General features: G+C 37.7%; 1 protein-coding gene across 1 annotated transcript; it reads left to right on the top strand.

Annotated features, from left to right (window-relative positions):
* Positions 1–4,233: 4,233 nt before the first annotated feature.
* LOC117816866 (immunoglobulin-like and fibronectin type III domain-containing protein 1) lies at positions 4,234–20,506 on the top strand. The gene is made up of 24 exons (XM_034689251.1): positions 4,234–4,237; positions 6,930–7,049; positions 7,534–7,676; positions 7,825–7,924; positions 8,044–8,088; positions 9,194–9,227; positions 9,769–9,952; positions 10,144–10,257; positions 10,346–10,514; positions 10,683–10,955; positions 11,131–11,676; positions 11,869–11,967; positions 14,762–14,886; positions 15,085–15,226; positions 15,397–15,690; positions 15,791–16,087; positions 16,631–16,810; positions 16,938–17,066; positions 17,158–17,466; positions 18,131–18,216; positions 18,302–18,494; positions 18,575–18,871; positions 19,431–19,757; positions 19,886–20,506. The coding sequence occupies exons 1-24, from the start codon at positions 4,234–4,236 to the stop codon at positions 19,888–19,890; spliced, it is 4,215 nt and encodes a 1,404-aa protein (XP_034545142.1). The 3' UTR covers positions 19,891–20,506.
* The last annotated feature ends 768 nt before the right edge of the window (positions 20,507–21,274 follow it).

Raw genomic sequence — 21,274 nt, 5'->3', positions numbered from 1 at the left:
TGTTTCTAACGCAATATGCAATTAATCCTGTGAAGGGCCACACAATCAGTTTGTTGTTAGTTTTCATGCTTCTCATGCTTACATTAGCAAGGATTTTTGTATAGCTACACAGTTTATACAGCTCTAGCAGCATTCAATCGAAATTAATATAACTGTAAATACAAAAAGTTATTTGAACCAACAATGTCTTAATTAGGATATCTAAGAAAGTATGTAAGTGCAATCTTATTCACACCAAGCATACAAAGCAGGAGTAGAGCAGAACTCACCTCTTGGTGTCAAAAATATTCTCTGAAAATGTTTGTTCAGCTGCAAAGTTATAACGGAAATAATATTAATTGCAAATACACAACCACACCTACTTTAACCCTTGTCCAATGAGAAGGTTAGGACCTCTTGAGTTGAGTCATAAGGTCAGATTTTACAAGAACAAAAAATAGTAATGGCTTAATGTGAGGCATGTGACCTTTAACAACAGAAAAATATGACTCATATAATATGAGTCAGTTGTGATCCTCATAAGTGTCACATTGCAATGGGTGTTTTTATGAAAAATATGTTGGTATCTTGAAAGGAAGATCCTGACCCTGTCAATGTTGTGGTAAACAACTTCTTGGGCTCATCGATGACACATGATAGACGCCATTATTATGCTTTCTTTAACAAGTAAAAGTATAGAAGAAGCTGTGGTGGAGAGTCACATGCTGCCTCCTTTAGCCTTTTTCTTTCTACAACAAAGTAATATCTGTATCTACCTCAGCCCTTGATCAAATTAAATTCAAGATTAATCGATGAGGTTAAGGAGGCTTCATCAGGGCCAGTGTATACATTAGTTGACAACTGAACTCTTCACCCTGCATATTGATATAATTATTGCATGTCTCCAATTCCTGAGATAGATATTCATCCCCTTTTAGGTTCAACAGTAAGTGTAAAGACATTACTTACTGCCACTCACTGACTGGTTCAAGTAACTGCAGTATGCATTTGAGCAATAAAGCAATGATGCTTCTTCAAAAAGTTTTCTTTGGGTGTACAAAAAAAAAAACACTGAGCAAGAACAACATTTGCAAGTTGAAAAAAGGACTGGCACCTCAATCTTCAAACAGACTGTCAGTCAGTGCTGGGTTGCTTTTGATAAATGTATGTATGAAGTACTAATGATGATCTCTTGTATCTTTTCTTTTTAGTTATTTCCAGCAGAAGCTTCTGAATCAGCAGAGCTCAAGAGGAAGCCAAGATGTGGAAGAAATCGAAGGTGACCGATCAAACTGCCGCTGGGCAGGCGGGTAAGTGCAGGGTGCTGTATGCCCTCTCTAGTGAGGTTAAGGGTTAGTATTACAGATGTCTCAACCGATATATCCTCTTACTTGAGGAAAGATGACAAACAGGATTGATCCAGGGGACACAACCTATCTTGATGCAAAATTCAGATATGTGACATCGCATTTCAGAAAACAAGATTTTGAAAAGCAAGAAACTACCTGGGAGCGTACCACTTGTACAGATTGCACAAGGTCAATGTCAACAGAAAGCACATTTTATGAAGATGCCCAAGACATAAGAAGAATTCTGTATTATGAGGAGGTATGAACATTTCCACAAAGCAGGAAGAAGACAGGAACCACAGCCTCTTTTGAAAAGTGAACGCTAACCAAAGAATCACCATGGCTCTACAGTATCTCATCCATGATGTCAAAGAAATCAAGCACACCTTTTGTAGATCAAAGTACACAGATGCTACTTTAGCAACAAGTTTGGATACAGCACCATCTCTGTTCTTCATCGTCTTCCTTTCCCAAGGATTTGATCCTAAAGAAGCGTGTCATATGAGAGATCATTGTCATTCCAGATGCTAATTCATAAAATGCTAATTAGCTTGAATCACTGACCGAGAGTGTGTTGGGAAACGAAACCTCCTCGTGGAACAGATGTCAAACAAATGACATCTGAAGAACAGTACCGACAAACAGCTGGTGGTTGCAAGAATGATGAACAGAGTCATCCCAGAGAATCAACTCAGTCACTAGCCTCCGCTACAGTTGAAGACAATTGAAAATGAAGTGATGCTGGGTAGAAGACGAAATGAAGGCTGATTTTGAATCCATTTCAAAGTACTTAATTATAGTTTTTCTCAAGCACTGCGCAGGAATCATCCTGAGATGCCAGCCATCAGAAAATGCCTATGCCAGCTAGAAGTTAAGTCTAATCTGCAGTTGCACAGCATAATTATCCACATGCTGCTGTAACATTACTAACACACTGTATTGTCTTTTGTCTGACTTACCATTTTTTCGTGATGTGATGCGTCGCTGTCTCTGATTACTTTGTTCTGCCAAAGGTGTGTCTGTGTTTGTGCTTCCCACTCCTGGTTTATACCGTACAGTGTGGTGTTTCATGTTTACTGTTTCCATAATCCTGTCGAAGTTCCACCCTGCCATGGTGCTTTTGTCAGGATTGATATTTACCTGTCCTGTTCCTTCTCCTGCTGTCATGTTATGTGTTAAGTCGACGGTTCTGAGGGAAGTCACCCAGAAGACAAAGGTATGGTAGCAAAAAATGAAACAAACCATCGACTCACCGTCTGTAAGTGCATGACTCCATGTTGGGTGAGTTGCATGCATGATGTGGTCTTCATCCCCCATTGAAAGGTGTCATCTGAAATGGATGATTCAACTTTCAGTGTCACAACAGATGCATTTCATTGTGACATTGTGAACATACAGTATGAAAACTAGCTCAAGGCTATTGCTGCCGTTGATTTCCATGTGTCTACTTTATCTTGTAATTAAGGATAAACAGAACGTTGGCACAGTTCAGACTTCATTAGTGAACTTGCCCTAATGAGACATCCCAAAATAGTGATCCTATCTCTTCTAAAACCTAGCTAATCTGAGTGGCCATTTCCAAGTCCTCTGTGATATGGATTTTCTGCAAACAGCATTAATTTTGTATCATTAGAAAGATTAAGAGTGAATCAAACTTGAGGTAGTGCTTCTGAACACCAAATCAAACTGTATCCCTTTTCTGGATTTCCTTGTTATTATCAGGCTTGTCGTACCTGACCCACATGCTCTTTTGAGCTACACTGTGACAACCTGGACTGTCACAGATACAAAATTGCAATTTTAACGATCCAAACAGTTCAAAGCAGGTTCGAGAGAACCATGTGCTGTCAAGTTAACAAAGTATGTTGAGGTCTTGAGGTAATAAGGTAGAATAACACCCATAATCTCTGGAATCCCTTCAGCCTCACAGAATTCTCAATATCGTTTGATTTCTTTTATTCTTTTGACAATCACAGGATTGTTTGGGCTACACTGACACACAATTCTTTAAGTTATTGCTTTTTTAAGTTCTACATAAGTTACTTTACCTGCTTTCCTGCTACATACTGGCAACATTATAGAAAACTATCAGCAAAAGCAGCTGCAGTGTTGAAAATAAACAAATCTCATAAGAACAGCAAGGACATGTTGGCGAATCTAAAAGTTTTAAAAACCTTCCTTGATGTAATCATTGCACTGATACATTCATTTGCTAATTTATTTTATTCCGCAATGAAAGCCAGTTCTATTTGCTTTCATACATTAAAGGTATGTCAGAGAACTTTATAAGCTATAAAAGATGTGAAATAAGAAACCATTAACCCAAAAGAAACTCAAAAGATGAAAACAGCGATAAAAAGAGGAACGTGCTGCAGTCCAGTGCAAGCTGTGAATACTTAAAACAGAATTTGTACTACTCTTTCTGTTGCTGTCTAGTCAATGTTTATGTCAACTGCAGTTAATTGAAGAGATACATTCCTCATTGATAAATTATCGGGCCAAAAAAGCTGAGTGCTATGCAGTGCTCATTTTACCCAGATGCATTGTGCAGAAGCATTGAACCTGCTTCTCTGCATTTCTTCAGTGAAATACCGGACTCAAGCTACATTTGACTGGTAACCCTAAGAGAGCTAAAACATTTTAGAATGGATCTCTGTCCATAACACCCTCTTAGTCATAGTCATACAGCTAGAAGGAGTTGCTCTCTCAAAATATTCCACTCTGGAACCCATTTTCAAAATTGTGCTTTTTCAATTGCCTAAATCGCAGTTTCCGTCTATGAATGACCAAAACGGGCAACAATTTACCGTATTCTAATGCAAATGTTTCTATGTAAACAGGCCCTAAAAGAAAGAAAAGTCCCCCCATTTACACAAAGAAGACAACTAAGACAACGTTTATGGGGATGGGTATAAATACAGTAATGTTTTCAAAATTTATATTGAATCAGCTCAAGAACGACAGGGTCCTACAAATCTTTCTGTACCAAATTTATGCTTATCACACTCCATCATACGTTTTGTTGACTGACTCATGAAATCAATGTCTCGCTTAAACATGCAGCTTTAATTGCTGTTCTATATTAATAGGCTGACCAATATTTCCATGCAAACATCTGGCTTTTAACAATGTCCACCGCAAAACTCATGTAACGTTTTCAGCTCTCATCGTACAGAAAATATTGTTGACGCAAGCAATCCACCCCTAACGTGCTTCAGACTGCAAAATGCCGGGGCACCATGCTCATCTCTACTTACTTAATTTACATACTCTTTAGTTAATATTCTGCCTATTGCAGGTCTTTCATGGCAAGAGAAAATAATTAGGACCAGAGACCCTTGGACCAGCTGAGCCCCTGGGATCAGCATTCAGTGATGCCCCCCTAGAGACTGCTGTTGGTTAGTCCATGTTGGTTGTCTCGGGGTCTTGGGGACTGCAAAAACACCTCAACCTGTACTGATGCTTTATTCTAAAGACAAGTGTTTTTAATAGCTCTGAAATGAGCAAAGTTAGACAAGTTTCATTTGTACCCAGTAGGCTTCTGGCCACTTTCCTCTGTTTAGGGTGCTCAAAATCCCAACTAAACGTAGGTATTAAAGCTATAAAAAGAAATGTTTATAACTAGGTGCCTTTCTAAACATTTTAAGTCTTCTTAAGAGTGCAAAACCGTTTAAATCCAAGCTAGAAATAAGAGCAGCAAAGAAGTAACAGTTAGTAAAAGTTATGATGTATCTTAAACAAAGCTCAATGTATGTTAAGCCAGATACAAACATAGTGTCACTTATCTTTTGTTAAACCGCAATGACTTTAACGTTAAGGAGGACTTATCATGCTTTTTCTTTTGTTTCTGACATGTATACTACCATACAGTTTCAAAAAGCCTGGATAAATGTATGTACACATACGTACAAGCAAAGCATTCAACTTGAGAACTAGTAGGCATGTAATGAAATCAAGCCTATGAATAATAGTGATGCAGTGACATAATAGTGTCTGTACTCAGAACTGCACTAACATTCACTAATGACTATTTTCACTAGCTACCTCATTTTGTAATTTTTTGATGAAAGAACATTTCTATATTGGAGAACAGTTTAGCTCATGACAGGGACATATATATAAAAAGCAATGTCTATATTCACCTTTGATTAGACATTAGACTAAATCTTCTGTAATTTAGTAAAAGGGATCAAACATTCACCAAACAGAGACACCCTTTGGAAACTTCTCTGCAGTTTGTTCTGTTTCTATTTATATTCCAGACTGGGTTTCGGATTGAACATGTACAGATGCTTTTGGAAAGTCGCCATTTCTAATTATGACCGAGAAACTATGCCATTCAGTTTGTTTTCAGAACAGGCAAAATGATGCAGGGCTGCTCAGAGAGGGGAATAAAAGGATGAGTTAAAGTGGCCTTGTTTAAGGGTTTTTCTTTAAATACCAAAAGCAGTAATGATGTAGTTTGTACCAGCTTTTTATTTCAATTCAAAAACAGCTAAATCTGTCCAGTCTGTAATTGTAGCTGCAGCTGTAGTTGAGTCTGACCAACTAACCAGTCATCAAACCTAGCACTGGTTAAGTTAATCTAGACATGTTCTCTGAAGAGTGCTATGAAAATAATTTTGAACTGTGACCGAGACAAAGACAGGGGCTGGTTTCCAGACGTATTTGTGGGTTGTGCTCAACCCACTGAACACATTGGACAAACTGATCCTAACCTTAATTTGCACAGCTACTGCAATAAAAAGATTTTTCACTTAAGGTAGGAAAACAGTGAAAGCGAGGACAACATTCAAGGCTGCATTAGGGGCCAGAAGAAGCTTACAAAATGAACATTAAATCATGCAAGAATACTCCTGAAAAAGTCTGATACTCAAAATATTGTACTCAAAATTAGCATAATAGGTCCTCTTTTAACATGAATTGTATATGTTCTACTTCAAATTAACTACTCACGTTTTCACCATGACATAAACATCAATGTTTATGGCAAGACTTCTGAATTTATTACAATAAAGATAATTAGCTTATCACGTCTGCTAACTACATTTCTTAAAGTTACTCATGGGTGCATGTGTATTTCAGAATTGAACACTCACTACTAATAGAGAAGCCAATGAAGAGTCAAATTAAAGTCTAACAGGAAACTTTCTTGTTTTTTGGTTCTCTCACAGAAAGTTGCTAAAATCTCTAAATAAAGGGATTTTTATTATCATACTTTAATCACACAATACTTATAAAATGGCATCTCACTTATGACCCTAATACTGTCCTAAACAGTCTTAATTGCTCATCTCAAATATTGCTGTGAGGAAGTAGTTTCAGAGTGAAATCAACAATAAAAAATTGCAGGATATCCATATATGATAAACTGTAGAGTAAACTCAGACACGTGATAACCAGGCAACTTGGTTTGTACCAAAGTCTGAACTACATTTGAATAGTCTTAGCCATCCCTTACATATTTTTTTTTGATAATTTAATGTGGTCACACCTCAAAATCATTAACATTTTCATGTTTTGATGAATATATTTGCTCTAACTTTTCCCTCTATATGAAAAAAAGATGCTAATTGTTAATGTTTGTTCTTATTTGATCAGGTATCAAGAAGAAGTCAAAGGTGCCTGGTGTGATGATAACCCAGTTTAATGAGGAACTTCCAGAGGGAATGACAACCCCAGATTTCACCAGGAAACCCATTGCTCTGACAATTCAAGAGGGTAAGTCTTTCTGTCTTTGAGAGACTGGATTAAAGCAATTCAATAGAACAAAACGACACTATTCTCATTCATATTATAACATCAAACAAACATGGATTGTACTGAAAAAGAAATAGCAACATTATTCAATCAACCAATTAATCAATCAAAAGATCTATCAGTCAATTTTTCTTTATTATTATAGCACTCAATCATAGCAGATACAAAATCATAATTATCATTATCAGTAGCATCGGTAATGTCCAGACTTTGATATGAAATCGCAAAAGTTTTCACACACTGCAAGTTCCTATTTGCTTTTTATAAGTGAGATGCAGTTTCTAAATTGAGTTGATACCCCCACAAAAGCAGAATATCTGCAGTATACTGTTCAATTACTCCCAATTTTAGTTGGTTATTAGTTCCAACACACATTTACAACATATTCATCTTAACAAGTGATATAGTCATGATAATTATCTTTACTGAAGAAATCTCATTTCAGGAAAACTGGGAATCTTGAAAGCCATCGTAGTGGGCACCCCAACACCAACTGTAACATGGAGCAGAGCAAACGGAGACATACATTTCCACCCTGACTTGTGCCTGCAGAAGTATGACGAGACCTCTCATGAGCACACCATAGAGGTAAACTTTACATGCATTGAATACAAAATAATGCTTAAGTCATGGTCATCTACCAGATATACACTACTAAGTTATTTAGCTGTTTGGTTTTAGGTATGTCTTTATTGAAAGTAAAAATGCCATTGATTTTGTGTTTGCATTTTAATAGTTTCCTAAAGTGGCTCCAGAGGATGCTGACACCTACAAGTGCTTTGCAACAAATGAATATGGAAAGGCTGTTTGCACTGTTGTCTTAAACGTTATTGAGGGTAAGAAACACTGCATTTCTTGAGTATGTTAATAGCAGCATGTCATATTGTCTTCCTAATTTGGCACATTTGCACTAAACTGTTAAATCACAGTGACAACATTATTTTTCTTTATAAAGTTGGATTCTCAAAAAGCAAGGAACTCCAAAAGAAGCAAGGAGAAGGTGAGTTTAAAATATAAACACATTTTGATCCCCAAGTTTAGGAATAGGCAAGTTATAATCAGGGCCGAAGTAATCACAAAAAAAAGAGAGAATACACTACCCTTGCCCATGTCAAACACAATTACCATTCATATCAGAAAAGCTAGAACTGCAATTGCAACAGATTTTTATAAAAAACTTTTTGGGAGAATTGGACAACCAGCTGTGAACACAGATATGTAAAGGCTGATGGTTTTCATAGCTGTCATATAAGCTATCAAAGAATATTTAAAAAGTAGCAGCTTACATGATCTATTTTTTATTAGGGGAATCATTTTCATAGCAATGTGACATTTTTTTGTTAATAGGAATAATAAGGAATAATCTTCCAGTTGTGGTTTATCTTTCAGAACAGTGCCACTTGGCATGACACTTGACACAAACATAGCACCCTTAAAAATATCGCCCCAACAATGTAAAGCAGACAGAATAATGTCACAAAAACACAACGTGCTCAGGTTAAATGATGTGTTATCAGTTGTTCTCATTTCTGATATGGTTTCATTCAGCTCAAAAAAAATCAAAGGAACTCCAGATACTAGTCAAGTCAGGCCCGTAAATGTAAGGTTTAGCCAGTCTGAGGTGTTAATGAGACAGTTGAACATCGTTCTTAAAATATGTTTGTGAAGCCGCTTTATTTGTTTTATACATGGGTACACTGTGGGTTGCCGATTAAATAGGATTGGACACTTTTCTCTGTTAGTCATTAAACTGAAACCAAGTTTCAGTGTTGTAAAAAGTAAAACATTCCAGTGAAGCTTCAATCATGTATAACTGAAATTACCTAAAGGAATTATCCCCCCAAATTTTGTCCAAAAAGCTAGTTTTTGTGAACTTAGGAGACCTACAGACTGTGATTGCTGGATGTCACTTGTGTAACACTGAACAAATTCAACAATACACTATGTCCTTTTGGAATAAGTCTATGGATTATAGATAAGGATGTTACTTTACATTTTTAGATCTTTATTTATTGAAAAGTTTGAATAAAATCAATAGAACTTCACAACAAAAGATACATATTGGCTGTGAGTAATGGTGTAATGTTCTTATTATGATTCCCCAGATGCAACAGACTTCAGAAAAAAACTTAAGAAACGGTAAGTGAAATGTAGTAAACCTATTTGTTGTATAGTGTAAGACAATACATCAAATATTTTGATGCAAACAGCATCTAAATTGGCCTGCCCACTTTTCATTTATTTGGTTTATCATGAAACAAAAAATAGGACACAGCAGACCCTTAACTGTAGAGCAGTGGAAATCCTATATTAGGCAAGAATTGTATAACATTTCCCTTTGAAACCCCAGAAACCAGTCTCTGTGGTTCCCAGTGTTGGTAAAAGAAGATGTGGTGCAACACAATGTTCAACAAGTCCATGTCCCTACTACTTTGAAACTTGTTACTGGCATCAAATTTAAAAAGAGCATATATTTTTCACAATATCATTTTCAACATTTGACATGTTGTCCTTGCTCAAAATGTTCTGTTGGCTATTCTATTTGATTTAATTGACATTTTTCTGAAATTGGGGTTGTGATTAAGTAAAGTAATACAAAAAAAGCATGGCAGTATAAAAGCATTTTCTTGTTTTAAATGTATTGGTTGTGTGGGGCTGAATAGAAATTGTCACTTTACAGTAATCCTGATGGAACACGAGAGGAAAAGCCGATGGAGCCAGAGGAGAAAGTCTGGGAAATTCTCCTTAGCGCAGACAAGAAAGACTATGAACATATCTGCGTTGATTACGGTATCACAGACTTCCGTGGTATGCTGAAGAAACTCAATGAAATGAAGAAGGAGAGGGAGGATGAGATTGCAGAGGTATGTGGCCTGCCGATTGCACTTTATGTACTATGATTATGTACTATTGTTAGCTATGCTAACAAAACACACCTATTCATGCCACTGTTTCCTTAAATAAACAGTTTTATCTAATGTTTGGAACCTTAATCAATCTATGACTATTTATCTTTATAGCACCAATTCACAACAAATGTTTCTTTTTACTCTAGTTTGTTACACATATCAGTACGCTGAAGCATATTGAGGTTAATGACAGTGACTATGCAACAATCGAGTTGGACATGGACCTTAAGGATCCAATGAGCAAAGTCTTCTTGTACAAGGTGAGGCATAGACTACAATCTTCATTTTTATGTTGCTGTACATTATCATCTTTTATCAAAATAGTAAAAAGTCCATAACATTTTGCAGGATGGTGTCATGGTTCCATTCTCCAAAGAAGAGGCAGAAGAAGCAAAGCACTCTTTGAAACAAGTTGGCAAGAAATACATCTTTCAGATTAAAAAGTTAGGTTCAGAAGATGCTGGACTTTACTCAGTGGATGTTGGGGGAGTTAACGTTTTCTCCACAAATTTTAAAGGTACTTTCTCCCTGAAATTCATGTACTTAGATGAGGTTTCAGTGTTTTCAGTTACTGTTGAAGGCTTATAGATGTATTGCTGCTCACCTAAAAGATTATTATACTTTGACTTTTGTTATTTAGCTGTCTTGCTTTGCTTCTCTTTTTTCTCCTTTATGAACTCTGCAGTACCTGAAGTTGAATTCGCTGTCAAAATACAAGAGGTAAAGGCAGAAGAGCGAGAGGATGCCCTCTTCCAGTGTGTTCTGACTGCACCTATGGATGATCTGAAATGGTTTGGCAAGAGTGCCCCCCTATCAAATACTGCGAAACATGAAATCACTGTATCTGAGGATAAGCTTATCCACAAGTTGATTGTGCGAGACTGTATGCCTTTAGATGGCGGTATATATGCAGCTGTGGCAGGAATCAAATCTTGCAATGCCTGGCTTATAGTGGAAGGTGAGAAAATTCTTTGTTTGCTACTCTTTTTGTCTTAGTATTTTCATTCAGTGTTACCAAATCTGATTGCATGGATCAATATAAGGTATCTTTCTGTTACTTTTAAATAACACCAAACAATTGATTCTTAATGTCAACCTTAACTTATAAATACACGAATGCTCCTGTGTTTCAGCTGACAAAGATCCTGCAAACAAGGGCAAGAAGGCAAACCGCAAAACTACTATGGCTGGGGCCGGCAATGATGAAGATTTGATGAGAATAGCTAAGGAACAGCAGGAAAAATATAATAAGGAAATGGAAGAAAAAATTGAAAAAGCCAAAAAGGAACAAGCTGAGAGAGAAGCTGCAGATGCAGTTGCCAAAGCAGAGGCTGAAGCTGCTAAAAAGGAAGCAGCTGAAGCTAAAGCTGCAGCTAAGGATGCTGCTAAAGCTAAAGCAAAGGCAAAGAGGGCAGCGGCTAGCAAGGATGCAGCTGCAAGAAAAACTAAGAAAGGTGCTGCTGGTGGTGCAGGCTCAGGTGCAGAAGGTGCAGGTGGTGCTGGTGGTACAGGCTCAGGGGCAGACGGTGCTGGTGGTGCTGGTGGTGCTGGGGGTGTAGGTGGTGCTGGTGGTGGGGTTGATGGAACAGGTGCTGGCATAGGCATCGGAGCTGGTGCAGGTGATGGTGCAGGTGGGGGAGAGGATGGAAGTGGAGCAGGAGCGGGGGGCAGAGCTGGAGGTAGAGGCAGTGGCAAAGCTGGGGGTGCTGAAGGGGATGAGGATTTCGAGGAGGATTATGATTCATTTGAAGATTCAGATCTAGACTTCTCAGGAGAGGAAGGAGAAGGAGGGGAAGGAGATGGAGGAGGAAAAAGTGGTAAAAGAGGAAAAGGGGGCAAAGGAGGAGAAGGAGGAGAGGGCGGAGAAGATGGAGAGGGAGGAGAGGGGGAAGAAGGAGGCGAAGGTGGAAAAGGAGGAAGACGCAAGAAACGTGTGAGAGAAGGACCACTCGTTCCGGATACAGTAATAGGTAAGAAAATAATTATTTCTATATTACATACTGAGAAACTTTACATGAGAAATTACCTTCAAGATGTAATTGAAGTCCTGAATACTTACCGGGGCCTTTCCTTTAATTCTGTTTTCTACATTTCTCAATGATCATGACGTTTATCGTATTACATTAAGATAGTATTCTATTCTGTAAATCCTGAAACAATATTTTAAAAATACACAAAGGATTTGAGAATAAAACTTTCATGAAGAATTTAGAAACTACATGTAACTAATTAGTTGAGTAAATTAATATATAGAATGCTATTAAAGTAAAATACTACATTCAAGTTCAACTCATGATAATCTGTATAAAGTTATTTATTATCACTAATAGGAGATTATAATGATGAGGAAACAACAGATCAACAAGGTGAAAAATCTAGGAAAAAAGGAAAACGTCCAAGAAAGAAAAATGTGGAGGTTGAAGAAGCTGTTGTTGGTAAGACAAGTCAAAGGATGCATGCTGCACACGATATACTGACTAGAAAAGTCATTTCAAGATGAAAATGACTTTGAAATCAGCTGTAGAACATTATAGACACAGCTGTATTAACAACAGATGTATATAACGCTGATCCTTTGACTGACAATTTGCAAAGCTCTACACTGCTATGCTGTGCCATTTCCTTGCAAAAGGTCCTCTGTGAAATCCCCCCCAAAATCTCAAGGTCTTAACAAGCCACAATGACAGACAATGCATTATCACAGCTGTGTATGACTGTAGCATGTTTTTAAATTTATGTTAATTTGCAGAGCTCTTAAACACTTTTTCTGCGCCACCCCACCAGGAGAACGATGTATACATATTTATATATGTCTTTGTGTTGGTTTGCTGTGTGACTCTTGAAAAACAGAAAAAGTACAGCATATTTATGATATGCTAAACTTTGCATTCTTTGCTTATATAATGGCCAAACCAATATCTTCATTCCTTATACGTACTTTTTGTGTGTATTACATTTGCTTTTATGTTTGTCTACATGTTTGTCAGTCTGTGGTTATCAACACCTCGTATTGTTCACCTAAAAGGAAAAGTTTGTCATCCTCGAGGGTATGAAGGTTACAGAAAATGTAAAAGTTGAATAACCAACAGATTTTGAAAACATGAGAAGTGCCTCTATATATATAAATATATATTATATATATATATAGTGTGTGCGTGTGTTTTAACGTATGGTATACTCTAATAACACTTCATTGTGTTAAGTATTAAATGCATCCACAATTTTATAATTTGTAACTGATAAATTGTTATTGTTACTGTTTTCATTAGTGTAATTCCTAAGGCATATCCAACATCAAACAATTAACATTGGATTGATGGTAATTAAGATGATATCCCTTAAACTGAAAAACAAAAAACACAGAAGCCACTAGTGACAGTGGTGATAAAGGCACCGGGCCAACAGCTGAAAATGGTGAGAGTACAGACGGCGGTGAGCCAGCAGCAGCTGGCAGGCATCCAGGCCGTGCAAGGCAAGGCCCATTGATCATGGAAACAGTTAGTGGTAAGATTACTGGTGCTGCAATAATTGCTGCATGGGAGGCACTATCACTGACCAAAGTCATTTGATGTGCAGATGACTTTACCAGTGATTTAAGCGTTACCATTATACCTGTGTGGCCTCTTAGAATGATCAGAGTACAGAAAGAGTGGACTTAACCCAAAGAGTTGCTTTATAATGTTCTTATTAAATTTGATGCACTAATGGCTTTTGCTTGAAGCACACTGTATAACTATTTCTCTGGTTTACAGTGTTGTTTTAAACGCTATTATTCTGCTTTGGAGACAAATGGACATTTGACGCCCTATGTTATTTCTGGGTCAGATTTATTTCTTAATTTAATTTACTTGTGTCAGCCTCCGTCTCTCATGTATGTGTATTTTTGTCTGTGTATGTATGGATGTAAATGTAATGTCTAAATTGCTTTGCTTGCTGTGCTTTATGTTCTCATTCTTGCTTGCTTCTTTTGCGTTAATTCAGGATGAGTCGGTGCATTGAGGTTAATTATTTATATGACCAACTGGAAAAATGGTCGTGTTCTTGATTTAACAACTGTACCACTTGTGTGTAGATACACTCTTACTCTTACTGTACATCATCTGAAGATGGAAGACATCCAAAGGAGACTTTTGGATCACAACGCTCTAAACAAATGTCTGCACATTGAAGACAGAATTCAGAACCAAAGGACAAAATGTTCATTCTTCCACCAACCAAGGAACTGTTGGTCTAAAGAGAGACATTTCATGCTTTCATATTGCCTACTTCTTTCAAGAAAAAATAGGTGCACGTTTGCAAATGAAAGCCTCTTTGATGTTTGTCTCATGAACTGTGTCAAGGTTTCAACTCTTTAAAATTTCAAGTGGAAGAAGAACACTCCCAAACAAGAAAGCCAAGCTACTCCATAACCAAGAAGATAACTTCATCAAGTTTCAAATTAATTCAAAGTCTGTTCTTCTTAAACCCCGTAAACTTTGGAGAGTTATTACATTAATCTTCATTTAAACATGTGTTTTATGAAATACAAAATACATAAAATACATGATATCAAAAAAAAGGACAGAGAGAATGTGATCCTGTGCTGTGATTTTGAGAGTTCATGAGAAAAGGTAGGTGTGTACACACCCGGACATGGATGTTTAACTCTTTGTAATTGTTGATACACAATTACAAAATCTTGAAACAACTATAAAACCTACTTGTTTATGTCTTAAAGCTGTTTACAATGTGCTTTCACTAACTTAATGGTTGACAAATCCTCAGACCCAGGAGTTCACTTCCATGCTGGACTTTCCGACTGCAAAGCCATTGTTGGAGAAGCTGCAGAGCTTGAGTGTAAACTGAGCAGCGAAGACTGTGAGGGAATCTGGTACAGAGATGGAGAAGAGGTAAAGCCCAGCTCGTAATGTTCATGTAGAAAAAAAGCTTTAGCATAATTACTGTAAAAATGGCTGGAGGTGTTGCCAAATACAGTCGATATTTAAAGTAGACCCTCTTCTATCTATCTATCTATCTATCTATCTATCTATCTATCTATCTATCTATCTATCTATCTATCCCAAGACTATATAATTTTTTTTTCACAGGTTAAAACAGCTGAGGGTATAACCGTCTCAAAAGAAGGAAGTGTCCACAGGCTGAAAATTCACAAAGTAACAGAAGAATTTGCTGGAAAGTATAAATTTGAAGCAGATGGAAGGAAGACAGAAGCCTTGATTGTCGTTGAAGGTAAAAACATTTTCCTGATTCTTTTTTTTCCGAAAAATTTCCTAACTTACACAAAATAGCTTCATTATTTATTAGACATCATCCATGGGTCTTTATCTTTATAAAAAATGTACTTTTGATGAACTAGAATTTCCCTGAAGGTCATACCTGCATTGTTCTATCAATCATAGATCCCCCACGATTTGATGCTGAGGAGCTGAAAGCGTTCAAAGCACCTGTAACAGTGAAAAAAGGACAGAAAGCTACCTTCAAATTACCTTTCGTTGGACGGGACCCTTTAAAAGTTCAGTGGTACCTTGATGGTGAAGAGCTGTCAGAAGAGTCAAATATCAAGCTGGAGCACTCAGAAGGTCACAGCCGTCTCCTCCTCACCAAGCTGCAGCGCAAGGACAGTGGTGAAGTCAAGATTAAACTGAAGAACGAGTTCGGCACTATTGAGGCAATCAGCCAGCTTGTTGTACTTGGTGTGTATAGACAGCTTTCATAAATTTCTTATACAGAATTATCCTGTTCATAGTCTATAAGCTTTTGGTTATGTTTTACATCCTACTTTCTTTTTAACAGATAAACCCACTCCTCCAATGGGACCTTTGGAGATTGTTGAAGCCTCCTCCTCTACAATTGAATTCAAGTGGAGACCCCCAAAGGACAGTGGTGGCTGCAAGATAGGCAACTATATCCTTGAACGACAACAAGTTGGTCGCAACACATGGAAAAAGGTGGGGCCAATTGGTGCAGAGGCCACGTACAAAGACAGTGACGTAGACCATGGCAGGAGGTACTGCTATCGCATCCGGGTGGAGACTGAAATTGGTAGCAGTGAGCTAATGGAAACTGAGGATATCCAAGCTGGTACAAAAGGTACAGACCACAATGAGAAAGGAGTAGAATATAAAACTGTTAGTTAGCTTAGCTGTGAGGGAAATCTCAGAGCTAGGCACTATTCAGTAGGCAAAAAGCATTAGCATCATTGACCAGTGGAAAATTGTGATGACAGTGTTGACCTAGGATGGGAATGCAAAACTAGAGTCAAAATGAAGAAAGTGGTTGTAGATTTTTCACTTATGTTACTGTATTTCACCCTTTACTGTCTATATATGTTATCCCCAAGCCGCAACATCTAGCTGTGGGAAGTGAAGCGGATGTGAAGGTGCTAAAAAAAAAAAATGAAGATAATGAGATTTGCATTATTAGATTGACTGACAGGCGGGCACCCTGTAGCTGTTAAAGAAGAGGCTGAAGGCCGGCCTTAACTCCGGTCTTTGTGTCATAATAGATCGACCGAGGTTAGGTTGAGTCAGCATTTCTAATATGGCAACCACTGGCGATAGGCTTCTAAACTCAAAAATCTGCCTTTCAGCCACTAAGAAGTGATTTTCTGATACCTATCTTTTTTGTTTACAGCTTACCCTGGCCCCCCATCAGCTCCAAAGGTTGTCACTGCCTTCAAGGACTGCATCAACCTCTCTTGGTCCCCTCCAGCCAACACCGGAGGAACCAATATTCTGGGATACAACATTGAGAAACGCAAGAAAGGCAGCAACCTGTGGGGTCAAGTCAATCCACCAGAACAGATGATCAGAGGTTACTTTTAATTCTATATATTCAAAAGTGTTTGATCATGTTATGAAAGCCAATTCCAAAACAAAACAAATGACCTCATGGTTTATTGCTGTTACTTATACAATGAATATTGACTTTTCTCATACAGGAAAAGGATTTGGAGTTAAAGATGTGGTTGAAGGCATGGAGTATGAATTCCGTGTTTCTGCAATCAATGACTCTGGAGCGGGTGAATTCAGTACACCCTCTGAGTTTGTGTTTGCAAGAGACCCTAAGAGTAGGTTTACATTTTAATAAAATGAAAGTTGGTTATCAACAGTTTATTCACCCTAAAAATTGCAGCACTGACTTGGAATCATGTGTTTTAGAGCCTCCTGGAAAAGTCATTGACTTCAAAGTGACAGACTCCACCTACACAAATCTGTCCCTGTCTTGGACCAAACCCAAGGACATTGAGGGGGTTGAGGATGAAGCCAAAGGATATTTTGTAGAGATCAGACCTGCAGAAAACACAGAATGGGATCGCTGCAATACCAATGCAATAACCATGACTTCCTACACTGTGAAAGGCTTGAAATCAATGGCCATGTACTGGGTGAGAGTCATTGCTATTAATGATGGAGGACATGGAGAGCCACAGGAGCTGGATAATTACATCCTTGCTATGCCCCCTCCTGGTAAGAAAATGTACTTCAAATTTACTGACAGTGCCTTAACTGCTAAATTCAAAACATCAAGGTCTCCAGTTTAGCAATAGTTAATAAGATAAGGCCCAAATAACTTAACCATGTTCATTTGTTTATCAAATAATTATACAAACAGATTAAAAAATATATCTTATCGATCATACAGATTTGAGTAGAAAATATTACCAAAGCTTAAAGTCAAAATGTGTTAATACTTCACTTACTGCTGCTCTATTCAGGGTCAGGGAATCTTGATTTCAACAATCTTTATATACAATTATTATTATTATCAGAATTTCTGAGAGGACTAAACAATGGCATATGCCTAGAAATCTCTCATAAATCACCATTTCATCACCTATGAGGGCAAAATGTTAAACAAATGTCTTGGTTCCAAGTATATTGTGACTCAAGTTAGAGTCCAATTAGACATTTAGTTTATGAAAAATGTAGTTTATGAAATGTTAATTCCAAAAGATGTTATTATTTTTATTTCACAAAACAATTAAAAACAGCTTGCACATGACAGCTGTAATTGATAAGCTAAAAGGTTGAAATAGCATTTTCATCTTTTGTCCGGATTATCCTTTCTCCTTAAAAAAAATCTAGATCGAATGATTAATCAACAACATTTTAATCCTGTTTTTTTACGCAGTGAGACCACGTTTTACTGATGCCAAAATTAAGAGTTTCATGGTGGTGAGAGCAGGAAATTCTGCAAGATTTAACATTAACTTTGAGGTAATTACTTAAATAATTTGCTTCATGATAAATTCATGTAGTGTTATAAAGCTCTGACATAATTCAATTGTTCTACTCTTTTTAGGCCTCTCCATGGCCAGAAGTCATCTGGCTGAAGGATGGAGTGCCAGTGTCTAAAAAGGTGACTATCAGCAATGCAGAGGGCACATCCCAGCTTCTCATTGCCTCTGCTGAACGCTCAGAAACTGGAATCTACACTATCATTGTGAAAAACATTGTGGGTCAAGAATCATTCAGCATTGAGATTAGAGTCACAGGTGAGTTCAGAATGGTCTTTGTCTAAATTATTTCCTCTTGCCAAAAAAAGAGAGACAAATATCTTTTACTTGAATTTTAGATGAGCCTAAGCCAGCAGGCCCTGTGGACATTGATGAGAACGTGCCCGGCACAGTGACCGTTTCATGGACTGCCTCTCCAGACGAGAAACGTGACGACAGGCTGCACTACATGGTGATGAAGCGTGATTCAAGTAAAAGAACCTGGCACATTGTGGCAGATAACATCTTTAACAATAAGTTCACAGCCTGCAACATAATGCCAGGCAGAGAATACCAGTTCAGAGTCTACGCTAAAAATGACATGGGCTCATCCAAACCCTCTGAATCAGCGAAGTGGCTTATTTCAACCAAAAAAGGTAGGTATTCATAACACTAGGTGACTGTGCTTAGTTGTTTCTGTATGAATTTATGACTTCTATTCAGTGCAGTCCATTATTTGAAGTATATCACAGATAGTGATATGGGTATTTTGGGCCAAAAACAACACTAATTTGTGTCTCACTATAAGTCCCAAGATCAACCCTGGTTTCAGGCTGTAACTCTTAAAGCTGTTGTGGATCACAATATATTGTATTTGAGTGTGAAGAGTTTACCAGAGTGTTGAAATCCAGCCAATATATTTGACCAATATGTTATTTATTTCAATGGTCTTACCAAATTAAGTATATTTAAGACATCTTTTAATTACTGTCTCAATAATTTTCATACTTCACATAATTTGGTCAGCCAATTTTTTATTACCACAAAACAAACAAGAGATGAGCACTACTATTCTAGTACTTAAATGGGGCAATTTTTGAATGTATTTTAAAATGTCAAAACTTTATCTGTACCAACATCAAGCCAATCTTAAAACATGCTACATCCTGTTACATGAATAAATCTCTAAACTGATTGAATTCTTCTCTCTCCCAGAAAAGTTCACTATCAACGTGCCAGAAACAAAGGCTTGTGATCTACAGTGCCCTCCCAAGTTCCTTGTCCCGTTGAAAATGCACACGGCTCCTCAAGGATATGAATGCTACATGAGCTGCGCTGTAAAAGGAGATCCCACACCTCATGTGACATGGCTCCGCAACAACATCAGCTTGAATACCAACACTAACTACTTCATCTCTAACACCTGTGGAGTCTGCTCTATGCTCGTATTGAGGGTTGGACCTAAAGACACTGGGGAGTACAAGGTGGTTGCAGAGAACTCTATCGGGAGGGCCGAGTGCTCCACCAAACTGACTGTCAGAGGTAAATCTTTATCAGAGTGTACCTGTATTTTCTATATGGTGTCACTCTATATTACATTGGTATGCATGTTAAAATTAGGTGATCACTAAATCTGACACTTATCAATTCCTTTTTCTTTTTTCTTCCAGAATAAATGAACACCCTGAACATGGTACAACTGCTTCAAAACCAGGACAGATACCAAGTTGTTGCTTATTCACCTGCTGCAGCTTTAGATTTAGGTAAAAACGATCTTCAATAACTTTTTGATGAAGAAATTCCTCTCAAGTTCTTCATTTATTCAAAGTAATTCTTAACAGATCTTAGGCATACGTATGTTCGTGACATAACCGCATATTCTGTTTCTCTTGATGCCCACTGTGCAGTCTCAATAAAATGACAGCTTGAAAACGTATTGAATGTATTTATGGCATATTTCAAATGTAATGATATGCATGCCAAATAGCAAAAATAATCAGCAGAGGATATTTCTCAGCAGTGAATCACTGAAAATTAGCTAAGTCTAGGCAGTGCTTGTCTATAGCTTGTGGAACAATCTGCTAGTGGTTTTTGCTAAAGTTTTAGATGCAGGTTTTCATTCATGCATTTAGTGTTTGGTCCCAGTTTTTATTTTTACATAAATGTGAATTTACAATCCTCCCTTTGAGTGAAACTGAAGCGACAGTCCTAGTGACATTAAAAATATATGATACCGCATGCTTGTTTTAGGCTCTTCTGAATATGCGAATGCAGGTAAAATTGATGTAAATAAAAATTTAATTCTACAGTTGTGATTTTGATTTTTTTATCCGACTTGCATGCCAAATTAAATCAGTTAAGGCTCTGCCAAAAGTGTGTCTAGACCATAGACTGTATAAAATATGGACGTAGTATCCGTGACATCACCCATCTGTTTCTGAACGCTGTTTTGAAGCCAATCGGCAGCGGCAGCCATATTGCTTCTGTCGAGCCAGTGTGACGTAAAGAGGCGGGCTTTGAGCCTCCTAGCCAACAGCTGCAGTGTTCCCACAGGCAGCTGTGCCTCTCATTGGAAGACTGGTAATCTCAATATCTTTGAAATTGCCGCATTAGAAAAAATTCACCCCCCTCACAGTGAGAGGACATCGAGAAATGAGCTATTCAGACTACACTCGTCTTTTGTACCAGGCTGTAAACATGTTTATTTCTGCTGTAAAGATCGTCTTTTTCCCATTCATGTGTATGTGACTTCCGGTACTTTCGGAGCAAGCCTCAAGCGGATCCTCGATGAACTGCGGCTTTTAACACTTCCGCAATGACTCATATTTTTAGACCGGAGGTTGCCGCTTGGTCTAGACTGACAATAGGTATCTTACCAAAAAAGCTTTCCATTTATAATGATCCAACTGGGCATATGGTGGGAGTCTAGGTCAAACCCTGACATAAAAAGTAGGTACCAAAATTCATACCACATGTCCAACTACATGACGGTTTATGTGAATAATTTATGTCTAGTCTTCTTGTATTACCTCTCTGAACATATTTGTGGGGTCAGACTT

Source organism: Notolabrus celidotus, chromosome 1 (genome assembly GCF_009762535.1).
Source record: "Notolabrus celidotus isolate fNotCel1 chromosome 1, fNotCel1.pri, whole genome shotgun sequence".
Lineage (NCBI taxonomy): Eukaryota > Metazoa > Chordata > Actinopteri > Labriformes > Labridae > Notolabrus > Notolabrus celidotus.
Note: the sequence above shows the minus strand (reverse complement) of the source record. Positions and strands in the feature narration are given on the sequence as shown.